The sequence below is a fragment of the Podarcis erhardii genome (assembly GCF_964252035.2).
Source record: "Podarcis erhardii genome assembly, chromosome: 6".
Lineage (NCBI taxonomy): Eukaryota > Metazoa > Chordata > Lepidosauria > Squamata > Lacertidae > Podarcis > Podarcis erhardii.
In genome coordinates, this window is record NC_138510.1 from 5,598,456 (window position 1) to 5,610,518 (window position 12,063).

The following is a 12,063-nucleotide window of genomic DNA, read 5'->3' on the forward strand; positions in this document are numbered from 1 at the left end:
TTGGGATTTTAAAGGCTCAGGATATAGCCAAAGGCAAATGCAGCATTGAAATTAAAGTTATTTTGGGGGACCCTCAAGCTGCCTACTATATGTCCCCTTGGCTTTCGCAGCTCTTTATTAGTGCTGTATAGTTGGCATTGGACACATTTAGCCTTAATTATTTTTTTAAAATAATATTTTATTAAGTTTTAACAATAACAAGGTTATAAAACAACAAATAGGAAAGACATAAGAAAAAAAACAAAAACACAAAAACACAAAAATACAAACATTTAACATAGAAAAAAAAGAAAAAACAAGAAACAGAAATCCCTCTTTTTAAATTTCTCCTCTTTAGTTAACTTATTTTCCTGACTTCCTCACGCCTCCCTTTTTTGTATTCCATTTAAAAATTGGTCCAGCAAATTCATATCCTGTTAGTTTATCCTTAGTTATTTTTCCTCACATATTATAGCTTCAAATTTTCATCTAATATCACTCCAATCTTACATTTTAACTTATTACTGGACCCCCTTCATTTCATTTCAATGTCATCAACATTCAAAAATTTTACAATATTTCTGTAAGTAGATTTTAAATTTCTTCCAATCCTCTTCCACCAACTCTTCTCCCTGGTCTTGGATTCTGCCAGTCATTTCCGCCATTTCCATATAGTCCATTACTTGCATCTGCCATTCTTCCAAGGTGGGTAGTTCTTGTGTCTTCCACATTTAGCCTTAATTTATCTCTTAAGGCAGATGATATTTTAAGTAGGTTTTGGGATCCTTAGCTAAGGAGCTGAGCTATGAACCAGTTTGCCATTCAAGTTTTACTGAATGGTGGTAGTCATTGCATATGCCATCTTACCAAAAAATAATAATAATACTGCCTTTGATTTTATTTTTTTAAAGGAAATACAGTATGTCTCTAGAGATCATGGCTGTGGAGATGAGTAAAAAGCTGAAAATAGTGAGAATTGAGAAGGCCTGAAAGAAAGTCACAGAGTGACCATGCAGATGATCCTTGTTGATCTCCCTAGGCTAGCTGTTCTCTACATACCCAGACTTCATCATCTTGTTTATTTATATGCCACTTTCCTGCACAATTGTGCCCAAAGTGGCTTACAAAATATCAAATGAACAATAGCAATTCAAATGCATGAATAAGTTAATGCAAAAGAAAACCCCACATGCAGCATTGCATAAAACAATCTGAATAACCTAACCTAATTTATTTGCACAGTTTAGCCTTTAAGAGAGAGCACTTTCCACTGGCCCAGGTAAACAGCAGCCACAGAACGCCTCTAGTTTCAAGGACATGGTGCATCTTTGCATGATGTGCTCATATTATTGGAAAACCTGCAGAATGTTTCATTCAGGGTCATGACATCTGTCAGGCTTGCAGAAAACTACTAGTGCCTGTGTTTCAACTGAGCTAAGTGCTCAAAGTGTGTGTGCCCCTAGCGCTGCCAAGAGAAGGAAACATGCTGTCACAAGAAGGTACATTAGAAACATCTTGCAGCCATTCAGGGATGTCTCATGGCAGGGCTCCCTGTCCTTACACACGCTTCAGATTTTCTGAGAGTTCTGCTGTACAACAAAAACACAAGTCCATCCACCATTTTCAGGCTTTGGGTCACACTGACATATGCCCACTCCCAAGCGCCTATGTGTTTGCCTTGATATTGCACTCCCTGACAGGCACTCAGAAAGGCCAACATAAGTGGATTCCGCCCCCGCCGCGAAAATGGAATAATATAAAGAGGAGATGTCATAAGCATAACCCCTGCTTGGTAAAGATAAAAGGACCCCTGACTATTAGGTCCAGTCGTGACCGACTCTAGGGTTGCGGCGCTCATCTTGCTTTATTGGCCGAGAGAGCCAGTTTACAGCTTCCGGGTCGTGTGGCCAGCATGACTAAGCCGCTTCTGGCGAACCAGAGCAGCACACGGAAACGCCGTTTACCTTCCTGCCAGAGAGGTACCTATTTATCTACTTGCACTTTGACGTGCTTTCGAACTGCTAGGTTGGCAGGAGCTGGGACCAAGCAATGGTAGCTCACCCCGACTCTTTTTTAAAAAAAAAATAATATTTGTTAAATTTTCCAATAAAAACATACAAATACAAACAACAACAATAAAAACAAACACAAACAAAGGACAACAAGTATAATTTCGAACCTTATTTTCTCAACCTAGTTTCCCCGACTTCCTCATACCTCACCGTTTTGTATTCTAGTTTCATTATCCCATCAGCAAATCCATTCCCTTGTTTCCCAAAAGTTTTTTACTAATTCCATTCCTTTTCTTACTCAACATCTCTGAAAACCACATTATTTTTAAACCCATGTCAATCTAACATTCATTAATCTTATAGTATTTATTAAGATAGTCCTTAAATTTCTTCCAATCTTCTTCCACTGTCTCTTTCTCCTGGTCTCGGATTCTGCCCGTCATCTCTGCGAGTCCCATGTAGTCTGTCAGGTAGCTCACCCCGTCTCAGGGATTTGAACCGCCGACCTTCTGATCAGCAAGTCCTAGGCTCTGTGGTTTAACCCACAGCGCCACCCGCATCCCAGCTTAGCCATACCTCTTAAATAAAGCAGAGTGTAGCGCCACAAAAGTGTGCCAGGGAAATACCTTGTTCCAGGATGAGCAGCAGACATTATTGTAGCCTTGAAGGATTGCTGCATCTTGTCTTTCCTCCTGCTGCTTTCCACACATACACTATAAATGCACTAAGGGATTGTCTGATGGTGGCAAGGTAGCCTCCGGGAGGAATTAGCTTAGTTGCCTACTGGTCACTACAGAGCTACATAGCCAGAAGGCCTCTAGCTCCCATTGGTGCAGATTCTCTGTTTCCTAAGCATGTCTGGCTGGACTATCGACTGGAAGTATGCATTGGCAGAACTGCTCAGATCCTAAAAAAAGGCATGTGTGGCTTTCCATGTATTTTACTCTGGCTCCCATCAACCACAGCCAGGATGGCTCAGTGGTCAGAGATTATGGGAACGGCAGTCCAACAACCTGTGGACAGCCACAGGCTCCCTATCCCTGCCTTAGGCGTATAGACTAAGCAAGAGCCCCGGAAAGGAGAACAGCAGCCAGCCAAGGAACCCAGAGGCGTCTAGGAAAATAGGGTTCCCATAGGGAGTGATCCAGATGAATAAAAGGGTCAGTGGGAGGAGTTTGAGAGGCGGAGGGAAACCAGGAGAGGAATGGCAAAGGGCCCAGGAGCTTCAGAACAGAGGAAGACCCTTATCACAAACTTTGGACAAACTTTGGGTTACAAGCCTCTGAGAACCAAAATTAAGAGGGGTCCAGAAGCCACCGCGATGGCAGTCTTTCAGCTGACCTGTTCTTCCTTTGTGTGCCTGTTTTGTTCTTGTGTTCCAGCCCAGGCATGATGAACATTGGAACTATTGATGTCTATTTGAACAAGTTAGGGGCCAACCTCCAGACGGTGGTGTACAGCGAAGAGGAGCAGGAGAATGAAGCCTGGAGGATGTACATGGAGAGGAAGAATGTCGTGCTGGAGTTCCTGCACTCAGACCTCAGCCTCCACCTGCTCAAGCGCCATCACAAGAGGATTGAGCTTCTGAAAAAGTGCTCCTACTACATTGAAATCCTGCCTAAGCACTTGGCACTGGGAGATCAGAACCACCTGATGCTCCCCACCACCATGTTCCAACTGATAGACCCCTGGAGGTTCCAGAGGATGAAGAAAGTGGGGACCATCCAAACCAAAATCCAGCTGCTGCTCCTGTCTGACCTGTTGGAAGAGCTGGAGAAAGGTCGGGAGGAGCTGGTCCACTTCCTGGAGACCTACGACATGATGACTTTCCTCTCCAGATGGGACGCTGTCAAACCAAGGCTGTCGAGTCTCTCTGAGCAGATGGATTATTTCCTTGCTATGCTGGTACCTGGGAGGCTGTATGTCAAGCACCGCCTGGTATCGGATGTCGGGATTACCAAGATCCCTCACATCAGGCTTGTCCTGAGCACAAAGATGCCCGTGATGTTTGACCGGAGGGAGTCGGTGGCTCACGAGGACTGGGTGAGTCTCAAGTGGTTTGTTACCAGCCAGCAGCCGCAGCTCGAACAGTACGAACTCAGCTTTAAGCTGCTGGAGCCCAGAACTCCCCAAGAGCGAATCCACTGCGGAATCATGCCGGTCACGTCGCACACCTGCGAAATCCACAACCTGTTGCCCGACCGTTTGTACAGGTTCACTGTCAAAAGGGCAGAGACTTACACACTTGTCTATGAACAGTGGCACGATTCCATCCTGCTTAAGACAAAACCGTACCTTGAGGAAGAAATGGAGACTTCTATGTCTGAACCCTGACTTTCCCATCGTAGCAATTCACAAGGAATGTAAAATAAGTCAAATTAAAAACTTATTTTTAAAGGTTTTGCATCAAACCACCAGCTTTTTCTGGTCTTGGGTGGAAATTTGGCAAGCCTTCAGCTGCCAAAACAGTAGTCTGTAGACCACTGAGGTGCCCACAGCAGTGGGGGAGAATGTCACCCAGTCCAGATTTACTGCCTTTAAGGCACCAGACCCACATCCAAACACCAGCCACCCACAGGCAAGAAAGGAGTCAGTAACAGTGTACCTATGAAGGTAATTTTTGGTAATCTCATGGTGCTGACTGGTGATTCTTAAGGTTTTAAGGGGGACAGAGAGAAATGAAATGAACTTCTGACATTTTCCCAAAACTTTCAAAACTTTACTTTCAGTGTAGGTCCAGATATCATCCTCATTTCTATTAGGAACTGGCAAAGATGTAATTGGCAAAAACAAGCTTCACGGTGCACTTCTAACATTTCCTTCTGGACTTCCTGAAATTGTACTAATTCACTTTTTTCTTTTTTTTACTAGAACATGTAGATAGCAGGGAAGACCTGGTTTTGGCTTCTCCAGTTGGATGGTTGGCCAAGGAAATGCTATCCAAAGGGCTTTCAAGTTAGGGCCCTATAGATTGGGTTGGGGGGAAAGAGATGATAGTAGCCCCGGTGGATTTCACTTGTGGGCCATATGAAGACATGCAGCTCTTGGTCACATAAAGAGATATTCTTGGTCTCACCTAGTGTAAATGGAACTCAGCAAAAGCCAGCGTCTTTTGTTCTGCAAACCCACCACTGCCCCCAAGATATAGCAGTGGTCTTTAAGATGGCTACTAGTGGTTAGTTTGATGCTCAGAGGCAAAAAGCCACTGAAACGACAGATGAGGAGGCTTATTGTTTTCACAACCCATTTTGAGACTTTCCACAGACATCTCAGTTCTTGGCAACCATGACATTTTTTAGCCATGAGGGTATTTGATTGTTTTCAATTTATTTTAAAAATATTTTGTTTGGTGACACCTTGGGCTCCTTTGGGCAAAAGGGCTGAATAAAAATCCAAACAAATCAATAATCTAGTTTGCCATAGTGAGAAACGGACTTGATCTAAACCATCAAGGCTCATCTTGGGCCACTGCAAGCCTCCTTTAAACTAGCGGCCCAGTGTTTCTCAGAGAGACGCTGGAACTCAAACTGATAGCCTGGCTTGCCTCAGGGCCACTGCTCTTTTCTCCCAGGCATGGGGAATATCCTCCTGACATGCTCTAATGCAGGGATGGGAGAGCTGTGGACCCTCTGATGATGTTATTGGAGTCCAGCTCATCACACCAGCTGACATTGCTTATGGTCTGATGATGGCAGCAACATCTGCCTTTTCCTTGCTGTCCAGGAAACAGATGATGGCTTGTGTTCCCTCTGTCAGCCATATTTAGACACGCGGCTCTGTTTATTCTGCCTTCTCTTGGGTCTCCTCCAAAATTCGCGCCAGCTTTATATGCAACTATAATTTGGAGCCTGGACAGCTCAGTTGGTTAAAGTATTGTGCTGATAATGCCAAGGATGAAGGTTCGCTTCCCGTATGGGACAGCTGCATATTCCTGCATCATGGGGTTGGATTGATGATCCTTAGGGTCCCAACTGCAGTTCTATGATTGTTGGGTCATAGAGTTGGAAGAGACCACAAGGGCCATCGAGAGGGTCCTTCCACCCACTGTGGAGTGTCAGGCGTTTCTTTTATTACTGAGCTTCTCTAGGCTCCAGACTGCAGCAAAAGAGGAAAGTTTTACTTGAAACACCTCTCTCTTTCACTGGCTTCCTACAAATCACTATTGTTGTTGTTACTACCCCAGGGCACCTGAAGAGCAGGCAAGTCACTAGTTCTAAATACTGAGAGCCAAATTCTTAATACAGACCTGGTTATATCTCCAGTCCCCCAAAGCCTTCATGGGGCTACAGGGGTTAAGTAATTCCGTTCGAACTAAACACCAGGAAGAACTTGCTGGCAGTAAGAGCTGTTTGACACCCCCCACGAAACCCACACCATGTTTCTATTGTTCATGATTTTGCTGTCAAATCACTTGGCGATGTTTCATGGGAAGGGAAATGAATAAGTAAGAGCTGTTTCACAGTGGAACGGACTCCCTCAGGAGGTGCTTCACTGGAGGTTTTTAAGCAGAGGTTGGATGGCTGTCTGTCATGGTTGCTTTAGCTGAGATTCCTGCATTGCTGGGGGGGGGGTCCCTTACAACTGTAGGATAGGATTATTATTATTATTATTATTATTATTATTATTATTATTATTTTAAAAATTATTTATACCCCACCCTCCCTGGTCAGAGCCAGGCTCAGGGTGGCTAACACCAGTAAAATTACAGTAAAAACTTAATGGGGGGGACCCCAATTTAAAATACAGGTTAAAATGCAATTTAAAATGCAGCCTCATTTTAAAAGTAGCCCATAGATCAAAACCATAAGGGAAGGGAAAACGTAAGCGTCAGACTGAGTCCAAACCAAAGGCCAGGCGGAACAGCTCTGTCTTGCAGGCCCTGCGGAAAGATGTCAAGTCTCTTGTGACAGAGCGTTCCACCAAGTCGGGGCCAGTACTGAAAAGGCCCTGGCCTTAGTTGAGACCAAGCTAACCTCCTTGCGACCTGGGACCTCCAAAATGTTGTCATTTGTGGACCTTAAGGTCCTCCGCGGGAGAGACGGTCCCTCTAGAGACTAGAGGAGAGGGAGATCAGCCCTTTCACCCAGCATCATTTTGCTGCTGAAGATGCTCATAATTGTATGGGCCAACAGCAGTTTGGGGGACAAGGGGATCACTGGGAATATGGTGGGAGGGATTCTCTCATCCTCCCCCAGGGCCATAGTCCCAGTCCACATGCCCCAGTCCAGCTGCTTTTCACAAACATCCAGGGAGGCAAAGCTATCAAAGGCTATGCCCTCCATCCATCCATTATGCTTCTGAATCCCAAGTGGGCAAAGTGCATGCCCAGCTTGCAGGCTTCCCTCGGGCATCAGGTTGGATGCTGGACTAGATGCCCAATGGCCGGATCCAGCAGGCTCATGTTCTTGACATGTACAAGAGCTCCCAAAACCCAGTCACAAATATCTATTGTATTGTGGGGCTCTTATGTAGTTGTCTGTCGATTAACAATTAAATAAGCCTGTGTGTTCTAAAGGCATAAATTCCATAGCTTGGAGCAGAGTTCCATAGTTTAACTATGAACTTTGTAAAGAAGTATTCTTTTATCCTGGTTCTTCCAACATTCAGTATCATTGGATGCCCGTGAATTCTAATTTTACTTTCTCTGCTCCATGCATGATTTTATAGACAGACTTGTGTCACGTTCTCTCTTACTTACCTTTTCTCTAAACTAAAAAATTTCCCCAAAAGCTGCAGTTTTTCCTCATAAGGGAGTTGCTCCACCCCTTGGATTATTTTCGTTGCTGTTTTTTGAACCTTTTCCAACTGCAATACCCTTTGATGCTTTTGAATTATGGTGCTGGAGGAGACTCTTGAGAGTCCCATGGACTGCAAGAAGATCAAACCTCTCCATTCTGAAGGAAATCAGCCCTGAGTGCTCACTAAACAACAACAACAAATACCCTTTTAGAGGTGGGACAACCATTAGCTTTCACCTTGTGGGGGTTTATTTAGTTGGGAGCATTTTTTAAAAAATGTGATCCCTCAAGTGAGGGGGCCATAACTCAGAGGTAGAGAGAATGCTCCTACCTTTGTATAAGGAAGGTCTCAGGTTCAGTCTCTCAGCTCTCCGGAGTTTGCTGGGGAGGACTCCTCTAAAACACACACACACACACCAAATAATTCATCACCCCAATCAGAATTCAGAAAAGTTTTATTTCGCATAATACAATCAGCATCATTGAAAATGTTAAGGTTCATATAAACATCACAGAAATATTTTAATCAGCCTGTAAATTGAAACAAAAAACAAAAAAATAGTACAAGGAGCCATAATTTATAGACATTAAAGCTTCAAATCTATTAAACTTAATTTCAGGCCCTCAAAAAGGGTGCTTAAGAAATTGTACATGCAAATCCAGTTTTTAAAAAAAAAAAAAAAATTACAGTGCATCCTAAAAATGGAATCCAACAGATACAATCAAAACCAACAAGTAAAGATAGCAGTATATGTATAAAAACAGCGTGTAACTTGGTTCCTGTATTTCAGGGCGTTGGGCTAGTGACCCTTTGGGTCTCTTCCAACGCTTACAATCCTGATTCTATGGTTACGGCTCATCTGTCTTTCAGTCCATTTCACAGAAAAGCAACATTTCATGCGTTGGAAACTCATTCAGCTGGAAACTCATGAAATGCATGGGGGCTGTGCAAGAGCTAGGCCCTGCTCAGTTCATTAGTGGGGCAGGGCTGAACCGTGCACTTCATTTGTGTTTAAACGACATTATTGCACTAAGTTTTTTGTTTTGTTTTCAAATTGCCTCTGCATTTATACTGATTGTCTTAAGTAGAAATGTATTGGGACGACACACGGCACAAACCTCTAAATACTTAAAAAAAATACTCAGTGTTGAACATTTTCTTGAAGCCACGTACGTTGCAGCTATTTGAAGATAAAATTCTACTGACGAAAAGCAATTGGATCACTTGCGGTCGCTGGATGCTGAGGCTAGGACGCAGCCAATTACTGCAGCGTTTGCTCCTCACGATAGACTCCAGGAGGAGGTTCCCCTTCGCGAGCCCCACTGAAATGAATCAGACTTGGAATCACAGAATTGTGGAGTTGGAAGGGACCCCTGAGGGTCATCTAGTCCAACCCGCTGCAATGCAGACCTGTGCACAGGTCCACTTACATCCCATTCGTTTCAGCAAGTATGTGTAGTAGAAGAGCCCAGGGGTTTGCGCCTAGCAGTACCTCTCCAACAATCACCAAACACAGCCACGTAGAACTGTAAAAGGTCCCGACTACAGACTTCCAGCAGGAATGGGTACCTGAGGTCACTGCTACAGGGGAACAAAGATTTTACCTTGTATTTCCTTGCTATAACCTAGCTTGTGCCCTCTGGATAAAGATATTGGTCAGATAGGGGAAAGCGGGAGTCAACAGCTTGCTAGCCTAGCAGAAGGGTGAGGGAAAGGTGAGGCAATTGTGGTTCGGGAAGGAGCCAACAGTGCAGGTTGTAGATTTCTGCCAGGTATGCAGCAGCTACTGTATAAGGCACAAAGTTGGAAGTGGAAGAAAGGAACAGAGTTGGCCAGGAGCAGAGTAGCTAATGTAGAATGGGCAGAAAGAACACAACCTGGTGTCTCCCATAAGAACAGCCTTGCTGGATCAGGCCAATGGCCGATCTAGTCCAGTATCCTGTTCTCACAGTGGTCAAACAGATACCTTTGGGAAATCCAGAAGCAGGATTCGAAAACAAGAGCCCTCTCCCTTCCTGTGGGTTACAGCAACCAATCTTACTGCCTTCCCAAGAACTCCACCTTTGGGGCCGCAACTCTCATTGGCCATGTTGGCCAGAGTTGCCAAAGCACAAGATTGTGGAAGGGAGACAGCATGTGGGCAGGAAAGATATCAAGTCAGGGCACAGAGGTGGGAGAGCTTAAAATGAAAATGTAAACAGCCATATGCCTAGTCACCTGTGGCGAGTAACGATCGCCCTCTGGGTAGCCTGCAATGGAAGCTTTATTATTCTATGTAATAAAATGTGGAGCTTATTTTCTTTTTATGCCACTTGCTACCCATGTAGTAAGCATGAAGGCTAGTGAAAATGGGCTGGCAGCTTTAATTTCCAAGGCTGGCTTAAAAGCTTCCATCACCGTTGCACAAAGAAAGGGCGAGTGAGTGCCAGGATACGATTATGTCTGTATATTGACTTGCTCTTTCTTTATACATCCGCTGCTGTTATTATAAGATCAGCACTCCTGTCCAAAACTTCCTTCCCGTTCCAGAGCAAAGTGATTCACGAAGCTGCATTTGCACTAACAAAGTTCAAACATTCACATTTAAAACAATCGAGGTAGAACTAAGAGGAAAAGAGTCTCTCCCCCCCCCTTTTTTTTTATTGCTATTAAGACTCCTGACAATAAGTAAACATTTCTAGAGGGGAAACCCTCATGCTAAGAGAAAGGGGATTCCAAAGGTTTGCACAATAATTAGGTTTGCTGCTTGCAGAATTCTAAGACCCTCATCCCACCACACCTGCTGTTAAAAAGCAGCCCCATATATACATCACGACAATATAAAGACAGTGGAGAGGTGCCGGAACAGAAAAACAGTCCCCACAACCTTCGTTATTGAAGAAAAAGTAGTCTAGCTTCAGCAAATTACTACAAACACGGCTCAGTTCACCTCCTTGGGCTTTGCAGAGCTGGATGAGGGCAGGCCAGAACAGCTGAGTCCAGCAAAAGCTGAGTGGCAACTCATTTTGAGAATCAAGGTCCCTGTGCATCAAGCCTCATGCAGACTTTCTGTTTTAAGGTAGGCACTTAATGGAATGATAAAAGGTAAACCTTATCTCCTCTCCTCTGGTGCAGGGCACACAACCCGTGTGGAAACAGTGCAACGCACACGGATCTGCTGAACTAGGTTCTCAAAGCCATGCAATATTGGGAGACGGTACCCAGCAAAGCTGGGCAGCTACATTCAGTTATCCTAGCCTGACCAGGCACTGGATTGGAAACGACAACATCAAGGCCCATACAGAGATCGTGGGCGATGGGGGGGGGGTGTAGAAAAAGCTACTTTGCAACACCTGGTCATTCTTGGCACACCAGGTTATTTTCTGGAGACTTGCACTACATGTCCAGAATTGCTGATGGATCGAAAAGCACAAAGCGTCACAGGGTTTGCGGTTCTACAGTAGGTGCAACTTTTAAAAAGCAAGCTACAAAAAGTATACATTATATTCTTGCCAGGAAGAAACACTTTTCAAGTAAAAAATTTAAAATGGCCACTTTAAAAACATTTGTACAAAAAAGTTCTCCAGGAGAGAGGCCGCCTTGAGTAAGCGATTTGGGTTTAATGGCTGTGATGGCCTCATTATTAAAAAACCAAAAACTTAACTTGGGCTTGGTCCTCTGTACGTTGCGGTGTCTCTCTTCCCCAAATGCACTAAGCTGGTCTGCTCGTTTTGAGCAAGGAATCGGTGCGGCAATTGCAGCTTGGTTGGTGCTGTTTCCTTTGGCAGGATCCTGAACATTGCATTTTGGATCTCCTTTTGGTTTTCTACAGCATCCATTTGGACCCCAAAGCAAAAAGCTAAGATGAACATCCCAAACTGTCCACAGAGCCACCCAACATTTTGCCCACCCCCATTCTAAGAGCTTCTCTCAAAATCAAAAGGAATGCCTTCAGAAAACAGCAGTGTGTGGCAAGTTGTGCCATCTAGAGAAGTCCAGCTTCCACAACAGCACCACTCACGCAGCCCCCATGTCCCTTGGTTTACGAGAAGGCAGCATGGCAGAGTCAGGCCCACCCAGGCACCTCCCAAGCTCATGCTGCCTGAGCCATGCGGTGCTGTGCTGGCCACAGTCTAGTGCAATCACCAAAATAAGGTTGGAGGTCGTTTGTTGTGCTTTCTTCCCGGCTGAAGGGCCTTGCATATCATCACAGAGACGTGTTCTTTACACAGTAGCTTCTGAGGAGCTATTCCCATGAGCTAGACAGGCCGCTGGTTCTGCCTCCGGCCAGCAATTATCGTGTCTGTTAAAAAGGCGCCTGCGAAACAGGTGCCTTAAAAACGCAGAGGGGTTC

At 44.6% G+C, this 12,063-nt stretch overlaps 1 protein-coding gene across 1 annotated transcript in view; it reads left to right on the forward strand.

Annotated features, from left to right (window-relative positions):
* FNDC11 (fibronectin type III domain containing 11) overlaps positions 1–4,388 on the forward strand; it is a gene marked incomplete at its 5' end in the record, with an annotated part of 6,732 nt that extends 2,344 nt beyond the window's left edge. The window contains 1 exon segment of the mRNA XM_081866751.1: positions 3,374–4,388. Coding sequence (XP_081722877.1) covers positions 3,374–4,325 — 952 coding nt within the window. The 3' untranslated portion in view covers positions 4,326–4,388.
* Between the last annotated feature and the right edge of the window lie 7,675 nt (positions 4,389–12,063).